The 26295-nt window shown below is 46.8% G+C and overlaps 3 pseudogenes and 1 gene segment (V, D, J or C); 2 read left to right on the forward strand and 2 right to left on the reverse strand.

Annotated features, from left to right (window-relative positions):
• Nucleotides 1–1174: 1174 nt before the first annotated feature.
• On the reverse strand, nucleotides 1175–2266 carry LOC101417454 (glutamine synthetase pseudogene; annotated as a pseudogene).
• A 1657-nt stretch (nucleotides 2267–3923) lies between these two features.
• LOC101416152 (immunoglobulin lambda variable 3-1-like) overlaps nucleotides 3924–26295 on the forward strand; it is an 89643-nt gene continuing 67271 nt past the window's right edge. Inside the window, 1 exon segment of the V gene segment in view lies at nucleotides 3924–4001. Coding sequence covers nucleotides 3956–4001 — 46 coding nt within the window.
• On the reverse strand, nucleotides 8057–9371 carry LOC111760609 (probable G-protein coupled receptor 153; annotated as a pseudogene).
• Nucleotides 9384–17236, forward strand: LOC105744728 (C-terminal-binding protein 2 pseudogene; annotated as a pseudogene).

Consider the following 26295-nt stretch of genomic DNA (forward strand, 5'->3'; position numbering starts at 1 on the left):
TAAAAAAATAAATGAAGACAGAAAAAAAGAAAAAAAAAGACCTGCTTTAGTAACATGCTACTCCCCCCAGAAAACAAGCACAATACCTGCTTTGTTGGGAACATGTTCATTGAGCAGCCAACTCATTATGCTACCACCCTTGTGTGTATCAGCACATGTGTATCTTTTACATCAGAGCCACCAGACTCAGGTGACTTCGTCTGCTAATAACCTGCTTCCACCTGTGAATTGGACATATTTCTGCTCCCTTCAAAAAGGTGGGCAGGGCACAACCAAACTCCTTAAGTGGTTGGGAGGAAATAATGGCTCTATATAGCCAACTTCTCTAGCTATGTCTTTCCTACCCCCACTCAAAAGGAGACCCTTATTTCTAACCAGACTTGAATCAAATTTGCCTCCTGGTGCTTAGAATGTTTTTTGTTTTTTCTTCAATTCCATAGTAAAACACGCATATCCACACACCTATATTTATAAATTTTTAGTTTTTACATTTAAACATAAAAATAATACTCTGCTTTCTGTTATGAGTGGACGGCCAAGTGGCAGGAACATTTTATTCTTAAGGTAGGGATATATATCAGTTTATTCTCTGAGGTTTGTCTTCAAGCCAGGGCTTTTAACCCCAAGCCAGGGAAGCATAACAACCAAGAAACCATGGGCATTTTCCTCCTAATTTCCTTAACCATCTTTCTCTACCGATTCCCACTTCTAATTTGGTTATAATCTTTTTAAAAAATGGAACTTCCCACCAAATGGGAGGAGGTTTTCTAACAACAGAGTAGTCAGATCCCCCTCACCTTCAGCTACCTCACAGAAAATTCCTGCTCTCCCTTCACAAACACAGATTCTCTCTGTCCAGACAGCTATGCCCACTGGACAAACACTCCTGACTAAATGGGAGCAGTGGTTAGGTTTCCCTATCACCCTCCTCATTAATGCACTATTACCTCAGTCTTCAGAAGCCTCAATGATAGAAAAAATGGGTGGGGTGGGATGTGTATGCAGACATTAAGAACTTGACCCCTCTACCTTGGCCAAAAAGGATGTTATTAACTGGGCGTGAGTAATAATATTCTGCCCTTTGAGTTACAGCTAGTAGGACAATTGAGATAGAGGAAAAGTGGGTTAGGGATGAAGAACTGGGAGGAGTTTGATGCCTGGAGGTCTAGTCCACTTAGTTTTTATATTGGTAAAGCTCATTGCCAGTCTGATTGAGAAAACATGTGCATAGGAGGGGTTCTGTCATGGCAAAGGAGTCAAAGTTGGCAGATGGGTGGTGGTCTTCAAAGTAACCCTTCTTCTCTTGGCCAGCAGTCCAGGGAATGGAGATACCGGTGCCATGGATGGCCATACTGTCAGAAAAATTCATGTTAGAGGTTTCCTGGAATCCAGTTAGGCACTGGGTATTGTCCAGCTCCCTCCCTTAGGATCGTATACATGGATATGGTACTGGTGATGCTTGCCTAGTTTCATGATGGACTCCTCAATATACATCAGACTATTCTCTTCTCACTTGGCCTTGGAGCTGAAGTTGGTGTGGCAGCATGCACCATTCCAGTACTCCAGAATGGGCTTAGGATCAAAGGTTGTTATCACAGCAAATCCTTGCATACAAGATGCAAGATGAAACAAGCCACCCAAAGATGATCTCCCATGTCAATTTCTTCATGGGGGCCTAGCTGGAATTCCCACTGGGCAGGTATGACCTCAGCATTCGTTCCTCCAATCTTGATGCCAGTGTACATGAAGGTTCAGTAGTGGGCCTCCACGAAGTCTCTGCCCTAGGCTCCATCTACTCCCTCACCACCTTAATAGGGGCCTTGGGGCCCAGGGAAGCCATTGGAAGACCAGCCAATGGGGCACCAATCTATTCCCATCAGGGTATATTTCTGCTCCATTCCAAACCAGAGGAGCTGGTTGCTAACCATGTCAACTGTCCGTTTATGTGTGTGCCTCAAATTGGTCTTGCAGGCTTCCATTTGTACTTGAAGACTTCATAGGACACCAGTGTGTTATGGTTTTTGCAAAAAGAATCCTGAAACATGGCACTGTTTGAACCTTCAAACTGAAAAGTGCTAGAGCCATCAAAATTCCACTTGGGGAGCTCCTCTCTATGCTTGGGCACACTGTCCAGGGTGCATGTCTTGCACCGCAGTCCTTCTCCAGTGCCATCGATCCACATATACATGGCTTGGACTTTCTAGCCCTAATACAGAGCCATGCAAACCTGCTTGGTGCCTTTGTTCAAGTGGGAACTTGTTGAGGTGTTCAGTGTGGCAAGGAGGAAAGAGAGTGTGCAGGCCTTGATTGCAAGTTGAGGAGAGGAGGCTGGCTTTGCAGGTTAGGTGCCCAACTCTTCTCTCATTCTCAGCTCTGCTCTTTAATAAGCTTTTGAGTAGCAGTATCCAATGATATCCACTGAGAACAAAGACTCTGACTCACAGGAGTTTGACATAGTTTTCCCACTCACTTCTGAATCCCCAACTGGACAAGGATGTCCCCTATGTTTCCAGCTGACAGTGCAGAGCAGTCACCAGAAGCAGCATTGACCTGGCAAAGCTACTGGAGATGGGGTGGGCCCTGGGCATCCGTGAGATTCTAACTTGCTGGGAAGTTGACAATAACCTCAGACCTGAAGCAGCAGATGTCCTTAATTATAAGATCATCCTTGACACAGACACACAAATTCTACTCTCCAGAGCCTCCTCTTCAGTGCTTCAAGATGATGCCTCTTTCTCTTTAAAGGTCCAGGCACTCCAGTTGTGTTGAAACAGTACAAATCCCCATCCTCCCTGTGATCCCACATTTCCCACCCATCACCCCTTTCCGGCTGCTCCTCACTTTCCCTGGCAGCACCTGCCACAGTCACTTAACCTGCCTTTTGTCTATCCAGGGAAAGGTATTCAATGCTGCTTTAGTTTTCTCAGTACTTTCATACATCAGTATCTCTTTAAACATTACCTGATTTGATTAATTACACTGAATTATGGATTGCATAATATATTTTCACCAATAATTGAAGAACAATTAATTTTAATAAAAATTCATTGAGGAATCCTTGGGGATATGTAGCCCACTTGCCTTGTCTTACACAATGGACTGCACCAGATCTGAATCTCCCTCTGACATCACACTGGGGATACTGAGGCAAAGAACCCCTGACCTGCCCAAGGTGCTCGCAATCAAGGGCAGAAACTCATCATGCCTCAGGATCTCCAGGAGCATTTACAAGGAAGGAATTTTATTCTGGCTCTGCCACTCATGAAGGGAGAGCAAAGGAGGACACTTCACCTTCCACATCATCCTCCTATTGTCTTGTATAGGATGGAGATGAGCAGGGCCACTGCCTGAAGGTCAGGTGACATGTCATACAGAAGCTTCCAAAGGTGGAATGAGGAAAAGAGCAGAATCTGAACCCCTCCACAAAATGTTTATGGAGTTATGGGCAGGACACATCTGAGTCTTGGAACAAAATATATGATCTCTTTCCTTAGCCAAGTGAGCAGAGGAAGGACCAGGATACAGGATAATTCCAGCATCATCACTGGCATCCTCTGCGCACATCCAGGACAAAACCTAATTTCATTCCATGAGCAGGCATGTCATTTTACTTGGAAAATGCAGACATCCCCTCTGAGTGCTGCCCTGGACTGTCCTGCCCAAGACAAGTCCAGGACAAGGTCTGAGCATACAAATGGAACCAGATGAATGAGACAAGCAGGTGGAAAACGATCTGAGAGGATGGCCACAGGGGATCTGCAGGGGTCTCCCCTCCCTTCTCTGTGTCCCTGGGGACTGAGCTCTTCCCTGAAAGACACAAGGCTCCCTCATCAGCACCCCCTGAGCTAGGGCTGATTTGCATAACCAGAAGTTCCCTCAGCCAGGGTACAAAGAGGCCTGGGGAAATGAGCTGGTCTGCTGGGACTCAGGGAGAGGATCTGGGGGCTCCTCCATCATGGCTAGGACCACTCTCCTCCTCACCCTCCTCACTTATTGCACAGGTACTGCCACCCAGGGTGTCACCCACCATGCAGTGCATTGCTCATGGAGCTCTGAGCCCTAGAAGATGCTGCTTCTGCTAAGGGAGGGGGCTGGTTACTATATTTCCATCAAAGGCTCCATCCAGCAGTGCAGCCCCTGGACAACTGCAACAGGGGCTGATGTGAGGGGGCAGAGTAGGGTTACAGGATTCTTGAGTTAAACCAGGCCAGATAGGAGGGAAATCTCCTGGGGATGAGCCCTTTACAGCCAACAAACCTCTACTTTTCTCTCCTGCAGGCTCCATGGCCTCCTACGAGCTGACCCAGCCACGCTCAGTGTCAGTGGCACTGGGACAGACAGCCAGGCTTACCTGTGGAGGAGACAATATTGGAAGTAAAAATGTTCAGTGGTTCCAGCAGAAAGAAGGCGAGGCCCCTGTGCTGCTCATCTATCATAGTAGCAACCGACCCTCGCGGATCCCAGACCGATTCTCTGGTGCCAACTCGGGGAACACAGCCACCCTGACCATCAGCAAGGTTGAGTCTGGGGACGAGGCTGACTATTACTGTCAGGTGTGGCACAATGGTGCTACTGCTCACAGTGACACAGGCAGATGGGGAAGTGAGACAAAAACCTGCTTCCCCTTACTGTGTCTCACTCTCCTTAAACTCCAGGAGTTCTGAGCACAAATATTGGGGAGGTCTGGCCCTTTGCACACAAGTCAGAGACACCCAGGCTGCTCAGGCTACCAAAGGTTCCCCTTATCCTTTGAGCTCAGGACAGGTGAGTGAGTTTGAGGAGCGCTGGGGAAAGCAGGGTTGGTTCACCTTAGGAGACCCTAGATGGGGGCCAGGACCAGGGGCCCAGGCAGGGTTCAGGGACCACACACCACATTGTGGTGAAGAGGAATGGGGGAGGCAATGGGGACTTATCTACACCTACCTGAGAGTCTCCAGCCCCAGGTAAACAAGTAAGGTGATGGGGCCTGAACTCACCTGTACCAACCCATCACTGCCCAATGGCACTGTCCTGGAGGCCACAAAGAGATGCTAAGCAGCTGCTGAGATCACCTGATTTATTGCCTGGAAATTCTTCCTCACCGCACCTGAGCACTCATTCCTCCTGCAGCAGAAAGTTCACTTAAAAGCAAGGTCACTTCAGATCTGAAACTGGTTTGAGTCCCAGCCCCCTTGTGGTTTGCCAATATCCTTTATCATCCTCCAGCAGAGCAGACCCTTCCCAATGGCACTGGCCCAGCTCTGCCCCTCCCCACACATACACAGCTGTGCCCTTCTTTCCTCCTCTTTCCCATCAGCAGATCCAGTCACCTCTACTGAGAGGCCTCCTTCATCCAAGGATCAGTGAGCTGCTTGCCTTTCATTGTTTGCCTAAATTATGAACTAACTATCTACAGATTACCTACAGATATAATTACTGTTATTAAATGATTCGTCTTACATTGTTTCCCTAAAACAATCATCAACATTCATTTTTGGCAACAACCACCTTACCAAAAAGGTATCCATAAGAATGAGCCTATTTTTCACCCACAAAATAAGTCTCCAGTTAAATGGGGGTTGTTTCCCACATCCTCTCTAATTCTATTAGGGATCCAGGATCTTTCTAATTATCTGTGCTATGTACCATGCTGGCTTTGGGTTCATTGTGGTGACTTCATATTGCACAAAGGATTCTGCAGCTCCATCGTCACACTACATATTCAAAGGACATATGTGGCACAAGTCCAGTTTGTTTCTATTCTTCAAAAGAGCAAAAGGTGCCAGCAGAAGGCAGGCCAGACCCCTGTGCTGGTCATCTCTAAGGATAGCAACTGGCTCTTGGGGGACCCCTAATTGTTTCTAAGGCTCCAACTCAGGTAAAACGGCTATCCCAATCCTCAGTGGGATGCCGGCTGTGGTCAAGGCTGACAATTACTGTCCAATGTGGGGTAGTGGGACAGCAGTGCTGCTCACAGTGACACAGGAAGACAGCAAGTGAGGAAAAAACCATTGCCCTGTCAGTGTCTCCCTCTCCCTCCAGCCCCAGGACATCTTTCAGACAAATGAGCCCAGCCTGCCATGTGCGCCTCCACCTTCCCTTTTCTTCCAGTTAATCAAGTCAGAGGAGTGCTGGGGAAAGTATTTCTGGGTCACCTTCAGGACACACTGGAGCATACCAAGACCAGAGGTTCATACAGGCTCAGGGACTCACAGTCCATGTTGAGTGCATGGTAATGAGGCAGCATCCAGGAGACTTGGCAACCCCATAGGCCAGTGTCCTCAACAGTCAGTAAAATACAAAGGAGCTGGACTGATGCCCCTTTGTGACTCTTTCACTGACAGGGGATCCCTCCTGGGGTCCATGAGTCCCTGCTAAGCAGCTGTCCAGGACAATTGATGCATTATGTATAAATTTCCCCTTTACCACACCTCACCTCACATCCCTGCATCAAATTCCCCACTTGGAAGTCGTATCACATCCTACCTGATCTGGTTTGAACCTCGACACTCAAAAATTGGTCTTATTTTCCCCAGATCCTGGAATATTCCAGACCTTCCCAAATAGGGCCCTGATGTAGCTCTTGCAATCCACATCTGTCTATTACCTCTTTCCTGATTTTTTTCAAATCATAAGGAAGTTTTTGACAGGATCTGTACAAAAGAGAAATGTTCAGTTGACAAAAAAACAACAAAGGGATCCTGCCTTGGGCTGGGTGGTGGCAGCAGGACAGATACCCCTCCCTGGGGGGTCCAGGGTCAAGCTCTTGAAAATGCAACAAAAAGGCCTGAAGGCTGGGTGGGGTGTGGATGGCAGCCCAGTTCCCAGAGGATTCCTTTTGCAGTCTTCTTTCCTTTTTGTTGTTGTTATGAAAACTTGGACTGGAGAGATTTGTGGGATGACATCCCCCTGTATGTACTGTCATTGGATATGATACCCACAGAATGAAAATCCAAGATGACAAATTGGCTATCCTGAAAGGGGGCAGTTACAGGTCAGTTGCCTTTGCCCACACATCCCATGTCAGGCCTTGAACGGACAGCAGCACTGGCCCAAGGTAGTCCCTCCCATGGCCAGCGCTGAATGTGGTCACCTGCCTTGCTCACCTGTTGCCAGCTAGCACCCCAGTTAGCCCCAGCCAGGGACTGGGGGGGGGGGGCTCCAAAGACAAGAAAGAGCTGCTCAATCCATCCTCTCACCCCCAGCAGGCTCTCCTGGGCAGGGACCCTGTCCTCAGGGTGAGGAAACAGTCTCAACCATCTGAGGGGATGGAGGTGGCATCATAATTCCAGGTTTGAGGGAACAGCATGCAGGCTCTGTGCTGGCCTTGGAACTGGCTCCAGGTCTTCCACTGAGACAGGGCAGTGAGGGGACAGACTCTGCAGATGCCCCTGTCCCTCCACCTCAAGGTCACAGCTATTTCTGGGCCCCCACATGGCCTATGACTAGCATCTTCTCCTACAAAGATCCAGCAGGCCCTGCCCAGGCCCAGGGGCTCAGCCCAGGCTGCAAGGCGCAGCCCAGGAAAGGGAGCAAAGAAAAGCTCTGCCCCAGGGTGGGGAACGGCTCTAGCCAGGGCCCAGGCCATGCACCGAGGCTCAGGAAACCTCACAACCAGGGCCCCTTCATGTCCAGATCTACACAGATGGGTGCTGAAGTGGGCACAGGTGCCAGAGAAGGTAGTAGACCCCCTCCAACTTTAGTTCTTTCCACAAATGTGCCAACTACCTAAAAGTGGCTGTCAGGCCTGGGGACAGGACACAATGGCAGTGATGAGGGCGGGGATGTAGATGGTAGTCAAGGTGGCCATGGTGCCTGTGGTGGGGTGCAGCAGTATTTTGCTTAGCTGGGGTGGGGTGAGAAGCACCCAGGGGCCAGGGCCATCCCAAGTGGGAGGCTTCGTGTCTCTATCTCCTCAATAGACAGGACATGTGGACCAGGAGACTTCTCCCAACAGCCCTGAGAGTTGACAAGGTCACCTGCTCATAGCAGATAGAGAAACTGAGGCAGAATAGGGTGGAAGCCAGGAGGCCTGCTCAGAAAGCATTTTGGAATTAGAGACCCTCTGCATACACCCTCACCCCCCACCCTGGGGTGTGACAGCTACCATGCAGAGTGCCACCGGCGATTCCAAGTGTAGGGTGACATAGCCCGAAGACTCAGTCGGGGAGGTCAGGAAGCTTCTAGTGCTGTCGCTACCGCCCGCCGGGCTCTAACTCTACTGCCCCCAGGAGGCGCTCAGGACGCTGCACACAGGCCCGGTTGACTCAAGCGTGGCTCTGAGATCCGCAGGACACCGCTGCCGCCAGAGGGTGCCCGCGGCCCGCCGCGCTCTGTTGTGTGGCGGTTCCAGGGGTCGTCGTGCGAGAAGGGTCCCAGCGGGACTGGAGGACGGCGCAGGGCCTGAGGCTCGCGCTCGAAGGCGGTCAGAGCAAAGGCGTGGGGCAGCAGTGAGGCCGGGGCGCAGCAAGTGCCAGGCCCGGGGTGCCGCGGAGGGCTGTGCAGACTGCCGGGGTCGAGTCGTGCACGTGGCGACTGTCCAGGTCTGGGAGGTGCAGCGACAGCAGGCGCTCCGCTGATCGGCGACTTGGGCTGAACGTGAACGCGTGTTTGGCGAAGTCCAGCAGACTCCCGCGGCGAGGGTCAACACCGTAGGCAGCCCCAGTGCCTCAGGGCAGCCGGTTCCTCCCCAGAGCCCCACGGGAAGCGGGATTGAGGCCAGCACATCCACGTGGTCGGGGCGGGACCTGCAGCTACTGCATTTTGTCCTCCTGCAGGGGCCGCAGCGGGTAAAGCTGTACGCCCCCCTCCAGGGTCGAGAGCTCGCATTTGACCGTCCTGTCCAGCACCAACAAGTAGCACCGGCAGCTGTAGTCGAGGGAACGCTCCAACAACACCAGGTCGGGTGGGACGCCACCCTCCACGCTGGTCTCAATAGTGACGGGCCAGGGGACCATCCACGTGCGGGGGTAGGACAGGGAGGTGATGGAGAAGCAGGTGGCCAGGGTGAGGGTGGAGAAGGTGGAGAGAAAGACCTTGCAGAGGCCCTCGTTCCACTCGTCCTCTGGGTGCTGCCAGAGCAACTGGACCACGGAGTAAGTGGGGATAGGCACCGCCACGTGGAGCATGTGGGTGGCCCTGGCACAGCAGGAACTCCAGCGGCTTCCACTTCCGCTTGGCACCAACCCTGAGGACGCCCAGGCGTTGGCGAGCAGGGACGCCCCCCGCACGCCACTCATCCCACCGCGCTGCCGGCCAGGCGCCCGCTCCTCACTCATGGAGTCCCGGCCAGCGCGGGCCGGGGTGTCCTGCTTGCTGCCAGGCCTTGACTCAGAGCAGCGCCCCTCACACGCGGCGGCCCCGGCGCACTTGGGACCACGAACATGGTGCATTTCTCCTGCGCGATGCTCCCTCCTGCGGCTTCAGCTCTGGCTGGGTCTCTCCTGCTCCCTGGGTTTAGCGCGTGCCACCAGGGGCCTCGAGGTTGGCTCTCGGTGCAGCAGCCGGCTGGCCAGGACATCCTCTTGGCGCCCGCCCGTGGCCAGCGCGGTCTGCGCTCCGTTTCCTGGTCGCGGTTCTCCTCTGGATTCCGCCTCCCACCCCGCTCCACCGCTGCAGCCCTCTGCTCCAGCGGTCAGCTGGGCTGCGCCGACTGGCGGCGCTCCCACGGCGGCTGTGGTCAGGAGCCTCTTTCCTCTTCTTGTCCTAATAGCAGCTCCAAGGTCAACTCCTGAGAATGGCCACCCAACCCCAAATGATAGAGCAGCCTGCCTGTCGTTTTCTGTCAAGGTCTGCTCTCATTTTCAGCAGAACATCTCCTCCTGCTCACACTGAGTCATTCTGAATTCTCTCCCAATCTCTCTCTTTCTATAGATGTATAAACACACACATTGTTCTACTAAGTGCAGCATCTTTCTCACAAAGGAAAAATCTATCAATGATCCTCTCCCATTTCTTAAACACATTTCCTGACCTGCACAGAAATTTCAACTCTGGCTATATAACTGTGTTACCAATAAGGACCCAAAAATCCCACCATTACATTTCATAGTGATTCTCTCCTGCCCAGCATTTCTCAAGCAACATTTCTTGGAAGTTTCGTCTACTGCAAAACATTGCAGGGAGATCCCCAAGAACTGGCTGCATGCAATCTTCACAAGACCCAGTAATAGCATTGGGGGATTGTGGTCAGTGTGCACCTTAGGACCATTCATTCAACAGTACCAAGGTGATATTCGAGTAAGACGTGGAGAAGAGACTCAGTCATGATTTTTGGTCCTGAATAGCACCAAAGAGAAGACAGTGGTTGATGACTAACAGGCATGGGTGACATCCCCTGGCAGAAAGGGATGTTCAAAGAAGCCGTCTCTGAAGATGGAATTTTTAAAAAGCAGATTTATTAAAATACATTCACATACTATAAAAACATTTTTTTGTGTGTAGAACATTTTTAATGTCTTTATTTAAGATACATAGATCACACAAAATGTTACATTAAAAAATTATAAGAGGGAAGCGGACTTGGCCCAGTGGATAGCGGGTCTGTCTACCACGTGGGAGGTCAGTGGTTCAAACCCTGGGCCTCCTTGACCCGTGTGGAGCTGGCCCATGCACAGTGCTGATGCCTGCAAGGAGTGCCACACCACTCAGGGGTGGCCCCCATGTAGGGAAGCCCCATGCACAAGGAGTGTGCCCCATAAGGAGAGCCGCCCAGTGCGAAAGAAAGTGCAGCCTGCCCAGGAATGGCACCACACATATGGAGAGCTGACACAGCAAGATGACGTAACAAAAGAGAGACACAGATTCCCATGCCGCTGACAACAGCAGAAGCGGACAAAGAACATGCAGCAAATGGACACAGAGAAAAGACAACGGGGGGGGGGGGGGTGAGAAATAAAAAATAAATAAATCTTTAAAAAAACATTATAAGAGGTTTCCTTATACCCCACTCCCTAGCCACCCCCACTCCTCCCACATCAACAACCTCTTTCATTCATTGCCTTTGATGAATACATTTTGGAGCACTGCTGCACCAACAGATTATAGTTTACATTGTAGTTTACATGCTCCCCTAATCCATTCAGCAGGTTATGACAGGATATACCATCTTCTGCATCTGTCCCTGCAATATCGTTCAGGACAACTCCAAGTCCCGGAAATGACCCCATATCACACCTCTTCTTCCCTCTCCCTACCCTCAGCAACTCCCGTGGCCACTGTCTGCTCATCAATGATACAATTTCTTCCATTGCGAGAGTCACAATAGTTCTATAGTGGAATACGAGTAAGTCCACTCTAATCCGTATTTTATTCCTCCATCCTGTGGACTTGGGGATGGCAATATCCACTCCATTTCTAAATTGAGATGGGGCTTAGGTCCCACATGGCCGATGGGTGCGATTCTCCTTCTTACTGTTGTAGACTCTCTCGGTTCTCTGGTGTGGCTGACCATTCTCACTTCCCAGTTAGCTGACCTGGGTAGAAACCCAACACTCCCAGATCAGAACTCAGCCCTCACTCAGTTGTTGTGTATAATTCTTCCTACTATGACAATACCCAACGAATATCCAAACATATTTATATACCCTACATACATGTCCTGGAGAACTTCCTCCCACCCGTGCATCCCCCATAAATGACATCCCACTCCAATGCTCCTCCCCTGCCATAGTTGAACCCCTCTTCAAAAACTTGAAGTTGAAACTGGTTGTTGTTATGGGGGGAGGGATGGGAGGAGGGGTGTGGGGGGTATATGGGGACCTCATATTTTTTTAATGTAACATTAAAAAATAAATAAAGACAAAAAAATTAAAAAATTAAAAAATGAATTGTAATTAATTGCCAAATTCAATTAGCAGGAAATTTAATAGTAATGATAGGTTTTAAATATTAGAAATAGAACACATAATAATTTAGAAAAGTAAAATAAAGTAAAATATAAATTGGGGTATTAAAAATGAAAAATATCATAAAACTTTGTTTTTGATGTTTTGTAATAGATGTTTCCCTATATGGACAGTGGCAAGTTAATCTCTTCCATTCCTTCCTCAGTGTCTACATGCTTTAAAAAATTTTTTTTATTATGTCTTCAAAAATGTTTCAGATCACAGTAAAGTCACTGAGGCAAGAAGTGTTGTTTCCAAATTGATAAGTGCTATATATACAAGCTCATCCAACTTCAAAGACTTAATGTGAAAAAACAGAAAAAGTAAAATATCTTATAAATAATTTTACATTGTTTACGTGGGAAGTGATATTATTTTGACAAGTTGGATTAAATAAAACATGATATTAAAATAAATTTACCTCTTTATCTTTTTCATGTGTTGAGAAGATACTTCAAGTTCAGATAGGGCTCACAACCTATTACAATTCCACAGGAGTCTACAGACTCTCAGGTGAGAGGTGATTTCAGGTGACCTGGAGGGAATCCCTGTGTAGATTCTTCTCCATCAGCAAGGGGCATTAGTGCTGCATCGAGGAGAAGCTAAGGCTGCTCTGGGGGAACCTACTTGCAAGAGAGCACTGAACTGGGGGAAGCTCAGATGTCAAGACTGAGTCCTCAGACTGGCACGTCAGGATCTTCTGCCATCCCCTCAAACTGAAAACATCATGTCCTGAGGAATAGACTCCAATAGACCAAGCTCCCAGCAGCCACCGTGAGTGATCACCTGAGCATGAAATATGACAGATTCTGGTCCCAGCCCTGTGTCCTCAGGAAGCAGAGCTCTGGAGGCTTCTCCATCATGCTCTGGATTCCTCTCCTGCTCACATGCTGACTCTCTACAGTGTCTCTATCCAGAGAGAGGAGGAAACAATTCACCTGCAACTTCATTCATAGCATTTGTAGGTGCTGAAACGGTGGTGATGGTCTAGGAAATGCATTCTGCAGACAAAAAACTACCACCTAAGAGAGACCAAAGTGCCAGTTTTAAGGAATGTTGTTTTGAGTTAACCACCAGGTGATCTTGGAAGGAACAAGAACAGAATGAAGGCTGAGGGAGGGTTGAATGTCCCAAGTCAAAGCTGAATCAAGAACTTTTTTTTTAAAGATTTATTTATTTATTTATTTCTCTTCCATTGCCCCCACCCCCCACCTCCCCTACCCTTCACCCCCACTCCCCCACTCCCCAACCCTTCACCTCTCCACCCCTCCACCCCCCCCACCCTGGTTGTCTGTTCTCTGTGTCTATTTGCTGCATCTTCTCTGTCCACTTCTGTTGTTGTCAGTGGCACAGGAAGCTGTGTCTCTTTTTGTTGCGTCTTCTTGCTGTGTCAGCTCTCCGTGTGGGCAGTTCCATTCTTTGACAGGCTGCACTTTCTGTCGTGCTGGGTGGCTCTCCTTATGGGGCGCACTCCTTGCGCATGGGGCTCCCCTACCTGGGGGACACCCCTGCATGGTGTGGCACTCCTTGCACGCATCAGCACTGTGCATGGGGCACCTTCACACAGGTCAAAGAGGTCCAGAGTTTGAACCACAGACCTCTCATGTGGTAGACAGATGCCCTAACCACTGGGCCAAGTCTGCTTCCCTGAATGAGGATCTTAACATGATCCTGAGGTGATGACATGGAGGAGGCAGTGGAGGGTGGACCTAGGGGAGGCAACTCCCACCACTTCTCTCCTGGGAATCCTCACTTCTCTAAACTCAAACTGCCTTCCCAGGTGGCCAATGAGTGCTGGTCTGTTTTACATACCAAGAGGCTCTTCCCTGGGGGGATAACAGGGGTGGGGGAAGTCTGCTCAGCTGGGACCACAGGAGGAAGAGCTCTGGAAAGTTTCCCCCATGGACTAGAGCTCCCTCCTGCTCACCCTCCTCATCCTCTGCAGAGGTGCTGTGTCCCAGGCCCTGCCCACAGTCTCCACCCCCACAGGGGGCTCCGTGGGCCTCCTCAAACACTGTGCTAAGCCCTGACCACAGACAGAGGTGAGCACCCCAGGAATGAATCCCTCAAATTCAAGCTAACCTCTCCTCTTCTCTCACTGTAGGGTCCACAGCCTCCTTTGAGCCTATCCAGCCATGCTTTATGCCCATGGCTCTGGAAAAGACAGCCATGCTCAAATGCCTGAGAGATGGCCTGGAGGTAGATGATATGAACTGGTACCAACAGAAGTCATACTGGGCCCCTGTGATGCTCATCTACAGTGACACTGAATGGGTCTCAGGAATTCTGAACAGTTCTCTGGCTCCAAATTGGGAGACACAGCCACCCTGACCTTTGGTGAATCCCAGGCTGAAGAGAAGGCTGCCTATGACTGTCAAGTGGGGTTTTCCAGCAGTCAGGAAGCTCACAGTGACACAGACAGATGTGAAGTGTCACAGAAACCCTGCTCCCTGTCTGGGTCTTACTCTCCCTCCAAGCCCCAGGGGGACTGAGGACACATAGGGGGCAGAACAGGCCATGTCTGCACAGGCCTGAGACCCCCAGGCTGCCCTTTCCTCCCAGTGCTCCAGGCAGGCTCAGCAGGACCATGTAGCTTTGGTATATTCTGTTCTTGGCTATGCATTGGGCACTGACGTCCTGCATGGAAAGAAAGATGGGGGAGACATCCCTCCATGATCATGATTCCTGGGTTTCCATATGTAGTGACAAGGCTACCCTTCAACCAACTAGTTTAATATTAAGAGCTGCTCAGGTGCAGGTGAGACCTCGAGTCCCCCAGTTAAGGGGACCTGGGATTCTGACAACAAAACCAATGACATAGACCATGTGGTGTCCATGGTGGTCCCTCTTCAGGGCTGACACACTCACTTCAGCCTATGGGTCCCCTAACAACACCCAGCCATTTCTCACAGGGATTATCATCATCTTAAGGAAACTGACCCCTGTAAGGTTATACCATGCTAAGAGGGCTGTTGGGATCTATTAACAGAGGATGTTGAGGCCCCAAGGCAATGCCACAACTGGGAATAGCTTGAAAGTCTCCCTGCTCAGAATTCCCAGTGGAAAGGCTGACTCCTCAATTCCATTCACATTGTAGGTACTATCTCCTTCTGTCCCATCCTTCCATGGAGATTGTCTCAAAATCCTTCCATACACAAAGCTCCATTGCAGAGTCTGCCTCAGGCATCCAACCTTAGCTAACCAACTTATCCCCGATGTGTTACCAAGAACCCAAGAGCTCCACTCTGCCACCCAGCAAGCCACGGTTCTCCCTGGACTTCAGTGAGCACATCCACACACCACAGCCAGGCCCAATCTTCCCTTCCATTTTCATGTAGTGTAAACAGCCTGGCAGGGGAAATCCTTGAAGCAATGAAAGAGTCAGAGAATGAGATCCATACTAAAGATGATTCTAGTGAAAGGGGCAAAAGGCCTAAGAAATGAACCAGCAGTTCAGCCATTGGGAATGTGAGCTATGAAAAGGGCATGGCTTCAATTCCACCCTCCAAATTGCATTGGTCACAGGTGCTACCACCCAAGTCCTGAGAGCAGGTTCAATCCCCATAGACCTTGCCTCAGGGTAGGATTCCTGGGAGTGGCAACCTCACCTTGAACCACCATCCCTTCCTTTGAAGGCTCTGTCATGGTCTCCAGTGAGATGACAGAGCTGCCCTATTTCTCTGTAGCCCAGGGACAGATGACTGCTCTGAACTGCCAGGAGCAGACAAAGAAGACCTGGTGTGCCCCAGCACCAGCAGACAGCAGGTCATGCCCTGCGCTTGTGAGCTGGGAGACCCTCAGAGTGCCTGGCTTCTCAGGGAGGGCTGGTCTCTGCAGGTTAAGCCACAGGCTAAGGGAGGGTGAGGGTTGCCCTCCCTGAGGCCTAAGCTTCGACTCAACAATATGGCAGCCCATAGCCATTTTCTGCTAGGAAGTACTGGAAATGGGGGCATTACAACTGAATAACTCATTTTTAATTGAATTATATTTAGTTCACATTCCATAAATGAAGCAGTTTAAAATATGATTCTGATAAACACTTTTTTATCATTTTTATAGAACCAAAATTCACTCAACCATTACATTCCATTTGATACTGTTGTGTTTTATAGGGGGTGTTGAATGTGCACAGAGTTTCCAAGATTTCACAACCCAATCCCACTGATCCACTTGAGGTCAAAGGGTTAAATAATTTTAGAATATCTTCCTAAGCTCTGATTTTTAATATGGTAAAGTGTTTATTTAGTTATTTTGTGAGTGCAGCATGATTAGAGTGATACCAATGTAAATTGTAATTGGTAATTCAATTGAGAGTCTTACTATGTTTATCATCATATGATTAATTTCTAATTTTAAAAAATATTGACTTTTTAAAAATTAATATCTAGCTGATTACTGATGCAGAAATAAATCTTCTACCATGTCTAGTCTAATAAAGAAAAAAAGTTTCTAATAGTCATGTTAGGCATCAAGGGATTGCCATGTGCAATGTCCCACCAGCCGTGGTGGAAGAGACTATGGATTCCATCATCTGCCACATTCTCAACCTGTACTGATGGAACATGAGCTTGTACCAGGTGCTGAAGGCACGTGTGTCCAAAGCGTCAAGCAGATCCAATAGCTGGCCTCAAGCACAGGCCATATCTGTGGTCCACATCTTCTGGGCCTTATTACTTTGGTCACATGGGGCAGGAGGTTGTGGTTCGAGCCAAGGCCTTTGGATTCTGTGGCCTGTTTAATGACCCCTACTTGCACGATGGTACAGAGTGGTCCCTGGGCATGCAGAGGATCTACACATTGAAGGACTTGCTCAATCAGAGTGACTGCATCTCCTTGCAGTGTAATCTCAATGAACATAACAACCACCTCATCAATAACTTGACTATCAAGCAGACGAGGTTGGGGCATTCCTAGTGAGTATGGGCCATGGTGGACTGGTGGATGAGAAAGCCTTAGTTTAAGCCCTCAAGGAAGGAGAGATCCGAGGGCAGCACTTGACACACAAATTGGAGACTTTTAGCTTTGCTCAGGGCCCACTGAAAGATGCACCAAATCTAGTCTGCACTCTACACACAGCTTGGTATAGTGAGCAAGCATCACCAGAGATGAGGGATGCAGCTGCTACTGAGATCCACTGAGCAATCACAGTTTGCATCCCAGAAAGCTTAAGAAACTTTGTGAACAAGGAAATTTTGTTAAAACAGATACTTGGTCAGTAACTGATCAGCAAGCAATTCACCCAGAGCACAATGGTGCCACTTGCAGGCATCCAGGGCATGGCTCTGGGAGGCCATCCAGTGGCCATGGAAGGGATCATCCCCAGAGGCATCCCGGTGACCCATGATCTCCCCACGGTAGCACAAACTTCCTGAGCTCCTTCTCCCAACCAGCCCACAAAACATGGGGACAATCGAGAGCACCCCAATGAGCAATAGCAGAGAAGCTTGAAAGACCATCAATGAGATAAACCTGGGACCAAGAGACAGTGAAAAGTTGATGAACTAGGAGAAAAGGAATTTGACACTGGCTTTTTAACTTATTCTGGATGCTGCCGTGTTAACCCTATAAAAGAGCTAGAAGCCGAGGCATGGGAAACGTGAAGTCATCTGTTTCCAAAGTGCAGAAAGACTAAGACGTGATTTATTATTGACCAATGTCTGTTTTTGTGCATTGTTTTTCTTCTGTGCATCAAATCACAATGAATAAATAGATCTTTTTCCTTTGTCAGTCCCTTATGCAAGTAGGTCCTGAGCACCTTGCTCTAGAATGTTGCATCAGGATTTCCAAACATCGAACTAAAAAGATAACAGATGCTGGATATTACATATCCTTCCATAAGCCACTAAATGGACTGGGAGCAATTGTAAATTACATTGTAAACTGTTCATGCTGTATAGCAGTTCTCCAAAATGTACTCACCAAATGCACTGAATGTACCACACTAATGAAAAAAGTTGATGTGGGAAAAGTGGGGGGTGTGGGGAGTGGGACACATGCAATATAATGTTACATTATATTTTTAATGTAACATTTTATGTGATCTATGTATCTTTTAAAAATAAATTCAATATATATAAAAAAAGATAATAGAGGAAACCCCTTTCCTATGACTCTAGCCCCTTTCATTCATAGGGCTGGTTATCACTTTGGGGAAGATTTTAGGAAGGTTAAGTTACTGAACCTGTGTTTAGTGCTGGGTTTGGGTATGTGCCCAAGAGACTTGAATCTCTGGACTGTTACTGTGCCTGCTGGGCCCTGAGCCTCAGCAGAGTTGCAGCACCTACTTTTCAGTTCATTGGACTTACTGAGGTCAGCTAACAAGGAGACGAGGATGGTCAATCACCACTCAAAGGAACCAAGAGAGTCTACACTGCAAGCAGAAGAATCCCATCCATCAGCAATATAAGATCTAAGCCACCCTCAATTTAGAGGTGGAGTGGGCATCACCTTCCAGGATCCTCAGGATGGAGGAATAAAATATTGATTAGAGTGGACTTACTGGTATTCTACTATAGAATTATTGTTGACACTAGCAATGGAAGAAATTATATCATTGATGGAAACAACTTCATGGGAGTTACTGAAGGCAGGTAGAGGGAAAATAGGTGTGATATGGGGGCATTTTTGGGACTTGGAGTTTTCCTGAATGATATTGCAGGGATAGATGTAGGGCATTATATATCTTACCATAACTCACTGAATGGACTGGAAGAGATTGTAAACTACAAACATGAACTATAACCCATGCTGTGTAGCAGTACTCCAAAATGTACTCATCAAATGCAATGAATGTATAACACTAATGAAAGAAATTGTTGATGTGTGAGGAGTGGGGAGTGTGGGGAATGGTGTATATATGAAACATATTATTTGGTATGATCTGTGGGTGGGGGCTGTGTATCTCTTCATAAATAACCTGGACTGTGGGTGTCAGACAATGAAAGACTGCAGCTTCACCTTTCATAACCATGTCAACCACTGCAGTCCTGGGAAGCCAATGAACAATGTAAGCTCTATAGACTTTGACTATTCAAGGAGGATGCAAACTAAATATGTTAATTCAAGCCTACCTAGACATGTTAACTCAAGCTTATCTGGAACTCAAAGAACCATTGGCTCTTCCTTTGTATAAAAATAACCCAAAAATCTTATTTGGGATTTGGGTTTTTGGACAGAGAAACTCCCAAGCCCAGCTGGTCATAAATAAATTCTTTTTTTTCCTTCCCAAAATTATTACTGAGTCCTGGCCTTCCATATGCAATTATTAAACCTCTCGATTTCTATAACAATATATGTATGTTTTTTAAAAAGATAATAAAAATTTTAAAAATTTCTACAAAATGTGGGAGAAAACTGTCTGTGTTAGACCACTGCAAGCAGAAGGTGGAAGACAGCACAGCTCCTGTACAGAGAAGTGCTTTTCTCACATCTGAACTGTGTCCTGAGCAGGCACATTGGCTGAAGTTCAGTAGAACCTTCTGATGAAGAAAAAATGTATTACATTTCACAGGCTGTTTGTACTCTGATATATTTTCTCAGTTTCAAGTTCTCAGCTATTTTATTGAGTGGAAAGTCTTGAACTTAAAAGGGTTCAAGAAGAATAATGTTGGGATGTGAAGCTTCATCAGTCTCTCTGGGCAACTACAGTCTAAGTCTGCACGTGGATTATTCCACATAGCTGTGACTCTGTCCATACCCTTGGCAAAGGAGAAAGTTGGAAGAAGATTCATTGGTCCCTGGTGCAAAGAGAGCAGCTTGAGCCTCCACAGCTTACAGTACCAACTACATGTTTGGCTCCTACTGCAAAACCAGCAAGGGATGTTAATGTGGATAAACTGAGTGTTGCCTTTAAACTTCTGCAATAACTTTTGAGTTGAGAGTTCATAATAATGACATGGTGCAAGAGTTAGTGCAGTTAATTAATTTGGCAAGGATATCGATTTTGAAACTGCTAAGCTTCTGCTTCAGTGTTGAATCAATTCCTCAAAGAAAAGTTTCATCAATATGAATTGAATATTAGGGAAATGATACTTTGGAACTCTTTTCAATTCTTGAAAAATGTTAAATACTCTTTAGAAATGCAGAATGCAATTATACTCTAACAATTGTGAATTTCATGAAACCTTAATAAAGTCCAAGTATTGCCGATTAAAATTTTGTTTCCAAGTGATAAATGTTACAAAAATGCAAAACACGTCAGATTTCAGACATATTTTGAAAAAAATGTAAAATGCCTTATTAATAATTTTGTTTAAATGAAGAAAAGATGCTATTTTTAATACATTGAATTAAATACAATGTTCTTAATATTTATTTGCCTGTTTCTTTTTATTTTTTCACATGGTGAGGAGATACTTAAGGTAACACCTTAATTCTGTTGTGTAGTGAGGGGCAGACACCTTCAGGTGAGAGGTGCTTTGGGGCAACTTGGAAGAAAGGAGCCTCATCTGGGTTCTTCTCCACCAGCAGGGGGCAGCAATGCTGCATGTGGGAACATCCAGGAGATGCTGAGGCTGCCCACTACTTGCACAAGAGTGCTGAGGTGTGCATTCTCAGGTGTCAAGACTGAGTCCTCAGACTGGCAGGTTGGGACACCCCCCCACACACACCAGGCACCTGCTCAGGCTGCAGCCATCAGGTCCTGAGAGACACACTCCAACAGAAGAAGTTCCCAGCAGCACTGAGTGAACACCTGGGAAGAGAATGAGATAGAATCTGGACCCAGCTGGGGCCCTTGGGAACCAGAGCTTAGGAGGTTTCTCCACTGGGTCCTGAGCTCCTCTTCCAATCACCTACTGACTCTCAATCCTTTCTCTATCCATCCTCAATCATAGTGTGTGTATGTGCTGAAAAGATGTAGGAAATGCACTCTTCTGCAAATTCCTGCCACCTCAGAGATCAGGATTCCAGTTGTAAGGAAGAGTGTTTGAGTTAACCATGGGCAGAGCAGGCAAGGAACAAAGGACAGTGTGAAGGTGAGGGAGGGTTGACATTCATGGGACAAAGGACTTCCTCATAGGCAGTAAGTTTGTGTCTGGGTCTCCTTGCCTGGGGGAGGAATGTGGAGGTGACAGTGCAAAGGGGAGGCCCCTTTCTGGTTCTCTGGGGACTGGTCTCTTCCTACAACCCCAGCTGCCTTCCCAGGCTGCCCCAGGAGGGCTGGTCTGATTTACATTCCTGTCCCCGCCCTTCCCCTGGAGAATAACAGAGGCTGGGGGAGCCCTGCCCTACCAGAACCTCAAGACCAGAACTTTGGGGTGTGTGGACCATGGCCTGGACAGCTCCCCTGCTCACCCTCCTCACCCTCTGCACAGGTGCTGCCCCCAGTCCACACCCACAGGCTCAGCCCCCAGGAACCTGAGCCTGAACTTCCCGAACCTTGAGCTCACCCAGGGCCTTCATCTGCCAGGACTGAGTTCATCGGCCTCATCCATATTTTCCTTCTTCCTTCCAGGTTCTGTGGCCTCAAACGTGCTGACACAGCCATCCTCTGTGTCAGTGGCCTTGGGACAGACAGCCAGGATGTCCTGCTCAGGGGACAACCTCGGGGGTAAATACATTGACTGGTACCAGCAGAAGGCAGGCCAGGCCCCTGTGCTGCTCATCTATGATAATAACAAACGGCCATCGGGGATCCCTGACCGATTCTCAGGCTCCAACTCAGGGAACACGGCCACCCTGACCATCAGCAGGACTGAGGACAAGGATGAGGCTCACTATTACTGTGCCACAGACCATGGCAGTGGGAGCAGCTGGCCACAGTGACACAGACAGATGCGGAAGTGGGACAAGAACCTGCCTGCCCAAGCTTTCTCACAAAGGTCCTCCCTTCCTCCCTGTGCTGGTCACACTGAGCAGGATGGAGTCTTCATATGGGGTAGAACCTTCTAGATCTGCCACTGCCTTTACTTCCCTGAGAGGAGCAGTAACTTCCTGTCCATGGTCGGGTGTCAGTTTGTTCCATTATAAACTGATCCAGTCATTTAGATTTATCAACATGGGGGCTCTCAAATACCATCAGAAAACAAGTTCAACAGCACTACTATGTCCTAGGATTCCTGAGAACCCCACTCTGACAGAGTCCTAGTGAGTCCTCAGAAGGGGTGGGCAGGGTTGTATAATTTTCAGGGTTCAACTTCATATTTGAACATTTAAATCAGGTTTTCTAGCCAGGAAAGTAAGTAGAATTGGTTCCCATTTGTAAAATAAAGAATATGATTGGCCTATAGGTGAGGGAAACATGTAAAAACATGTAAAACTTAAGTGTTTTAAGTAACCTTAAAATGATAACTGAACTGTTTTCCCAGGTTTGAAATCCACCCTTAGATGAGCAAATGGCTTATCAGGCAACTGGAATCCAGCAATTTCCTGAAGCAAAGCTTGACTTTAGCCATACGTTTACATACTGTGCCCCTAGAAAGTGTTTCCTGAATCTAACACTGTGGTCACATAGACACAGTTACTCTCAGTTCCCAGAATTAATAAAATATTTGATGCAGGATTCAAAGTGACAAAGTGGAAAGAATTTAGTAACTTTGTATATGGTTAAAGATATAAAAAAATTCCTTGTGCAGGAATAAAACCTGAGACATTTGATCCAGTCCTATGTAAAGTCACTTGACACTTTGATAGAAACAAAAGCCTGAGGGAAACCTTGGAGAGTGTTTGGGGGCGGGTAGCAGGTACAGAGAAAACACATCTAAAGGTCATTTGACTGTAAGTGATGGCTAAAGCCTGGCCCTGCCCTGGCCCTTGACCTTCCATCTTCTCCTTCCAGGCTTCTTCTCCCAACCCCCTACAGGTGTTGACCTGAGCTTCCCATGATCCTCTGTGCCCCCCCTCATCTCCATATTCTCCACCTCCACCTGCCTCCCTCTGTACCCAGGCCCTACCTGCTACCCATTCCCAGGATCAGAGATGCAGTGGGAACCTGAGTTCCCGACCCAGACACACAGCAGACACAGGAATGTCAAGACAAACAGCCACTCAAATCTTCATTCTCTAAGACAGACACATGGGTACTGGAAAAGTGGCCTGAGCCCCTGAAGCCCTCTGGGATACATCATGAGGAGTATCAACAAATCCTGATAGGAACATTGGATGGCAGCCCATGTTTCCTCCTGGCCACACTTCACCTCATCTGCCCAAACTCCCCCATAGATCAAGTCCTTTATTTTTTTGAGCTCTGAAGTATGATTCTTATTTAACAGAAGTGAAACCGGAGGCTTGCAGTGCTTAAATGACTTTCCAAAAGGTAGTAAATCCAGGACTCAAGCATGAATGGAGTCAATTTAGTTCTGTTAATTTTGTTTTAATCCCAAATATCAACCTGCATCTAATTCAGATTTTAAAAGTGTGCTCTCTCTGTAGAATTCAATAAATATTTTTGTTCTTTTAAAGCCATTTTCTAAAAAAGGACATGATTTTAATTTGCTGGGCTGCTGAAAGCAGTGTACCAGAAAAGGGTTGGGTTTAACAATGGGAATTTATTTACTTGCAAGCTTACGGTTTTGATGCAGTTAAAAGTATCCAAATGAAAGCATTGTTAGGCAATGCCCTCTTGCCTAAAAGCAGCTGCTGGTGATCCCTGGATTCCTCTGTGACATGGTGTCATCTGCTGGTGTCTCCCTTCTCTTCTGGGTTTCATTGCTTTCAATTTCTTGCTTCCATGGTTTTTTCTCTTTTTTCTGAATTTCATTTTCATATAAAGGACTCCAGTAACAGGACTAAGACATACCCTGAATGAGCAGGGGAAGATGTTAAGATCCTACTCCATAAAATATCTTACTTACATGGTTCCATGCTCATAGGAATGGATTAACTTTAAGAACATACTTTTCTGAGGCTCATAGAGCTTCAAACCATTACACCCATTCTCTAGACCCCAAAAAGACATGTCCTTTCCATACACAAATACATTCATTCCATCACAATATCCCAAAAGCCTTAAGTCATTTCAGGAACAATATTTTGTACAAAGTCTCATCAAAACTGGCTATAATTTATCCCATAAGGGCCTAATATCCAGAATATATAAAGAAATCTAACATCTCAAAAATAAAGTGTCAAACAAGCCATTTTTTAAAAAATGGGCAAGAGATTTGAATAGACACTTCTCCATAGAAGAAATATAAATGGCTAAAAAACTCATGAAAACATGGTCAAAAGCACTAGCTATTAGAGAAATGCAAATCAAAACTACAATGAGATATCATCTTATACCTATTAGTCTGGTAGCCATCAAGAAGAAGAGAAATAGAATGGTGGAGATGATGTGGAAGAAAGTGAACCCTTGTCCAATCCTGGTGGGAATTTACCATATTGCAGCCCTTGTGGAGGACAGTTTGGCAGTTCCTCTGGAACTTAATTATAGAACTGCCATATGATCCAGCAGAAGTTGAAAAGAGGTTAGAAATTGGAAGCACAAAAGTGTCCATCAAGAGATGAATGGATAAGCAAATTGTGGTGTATGCATACAATGGAAAATTACTCAGCTGTAAGAAGAAATGTAGTATTAACACATAGAACAACATGGATGAATCTTGAAGACTTGAGTGAAGTAAGGCAGTCGCTGAAAGACAAATATTACATGACCTCATTGATGGCTTAAGCGAATTGAGCAGATTCATAGTGCTGGAGTCTGGATGATAGCTTATCAGGAGACAGAGTAGAGGATGGTGAGCTGATGCTCAATATGGGCAAAATCTATGATAAGGTGGAAGGAGGTGGTTGAACAGTGAATGGGGGTGATAGTGGTGCAGTGATATGATCGGGTTGGACAATGCTAGAAGTAAGACAATGCTGGGAGTAAGATGGGGGATTGGGTTGGACTATCCACAGTAATGAGGGGAGGTCTGGAGGAAGGAACAAGTGAACTCTGAGGATTTATAGGTCTGTGGTTAAATTACAACGGTGGGAATATTCTTTTGGCAAATATGACAGGGGAAGACTACTTATGCAGGATGTTGGAGGTGGGGAGATATGCGGGAGGTGTGCACCAAGTGTATGCTTCTATGGAATATGAAAGTTTTCATCTTGTCATAATGTGTTAGCTTTGTGGGTGGAGACCAGCACAATAAAGAAGAAAATAATACACTCGCCTTTGAGTGAGTCCTGGTACGTTCTCAGTTAGAGGGGCAAGAATCTCTTGAGATCATTAGCGGTGCATAATAAGAGACGACAGACCAATATGCCAAGCTCTCAATATTAATGCATGTAACTATGAACTTACTCTTCAAAAACTGAAACCTAGTCATTACCACAGGTTCTGAGGAGAGGGGGCATTTTTGTGTCTTTGGATTGTTCTGCATGATCTTACAAGGACAGAAATAGGCCATTTAAAATTTTGTCAAATCTTATTCAAGTGTACGGTACAAAATGTAAACTACATATCATGGTTATTAGCTGTACTTCAATATTTGTACAACAATTGTAACAAATGAGCCATACACATGCAAAATTTTATTAATAGGGGAGAATGGGAAAGGGGGAGGAGACTGAGTATAGGATAATCCCCTATATTTTCTATGTGCCTTTTCTGTAACCTAAAACTTCTTTGAAGATAAAGTGAAATTAAGACACTGGGGGAATGTACAGAAGAAATTGTCATTGTACATGAAAGACAGCAGATCTTACAGTGATGAATGACAAAAATTATTATATTTTAAATTATTTGTTATTTATTTTTAATTTTATTTGTTATTTTATTTTATTATTATTTTCATTTGATTTTTTTGGGCTTTGGTTTTGAGGAGGTGTTAGATCAAAGAAGGGTATTACTATGTCAGGGAGGACCACTGGTGTGGGCAGTTGGTGATGAGTGATGTGCAGGAAGGGATGCATATGAGGCATGCCTCTATGGCATATGAATGTGTTCAAGCGGGCATTGGGAGTGAAGACCCACACAATAACTGAAAGAATATTGAATTTCTATCCAGAAAGTCCTGAAAGAATTCCCCAAGAAATGGGCAGTGCCTTTCATGAGAGGACATACCATTTCCCCAGACCCTTGATATTGATGGTTGTATTTATTAACCTTTTCTTATGAAATTGAAACTTTCTCTAGTATTATATATTGCCTAAGAGTTTCTTCCTGAAAGCCTGTTTGTGCTCAACAGTGGCCTCTCTTCAAGCCAAACAGCACATAAATGCACTACCTTTCCCTTCACCCCCAGTGTGGGACATGACTCCTAGGGATGAGCCTCCATGGCACCAAGGAATTTTACCAAGCACTGCTTAGTGACATACTTTAAAAAAGACCTAGAGTTAAAGGGGAAATTTTTAAATACACATGACTTTTTATGGAAAAGATATTTCAAAGTGAGTCAGGAGGTCATTCCAGAGGTTGCACTTCCACATGTCTCAGAAGGAAATCATTGACTGATACAACAAACAGTGCCTCAAACTACAGGGTTCCTGAGGCTCTAGGGAC

This window comes from Dasypus novemcinctus, chromosome 19 (genome assembly GCF_030445035.2).
Source record: "Dasypus novemcinctus isolate mDasNov1 chromosome 19, mDasNov1.1.hap2, whole genome shotgun sequence".
NCBI lineage: Eukaryota > Metazoa > Chordata > Mammalia > Cingulata > Dasypodidae > Dasypus > Dasypus novemcinctus.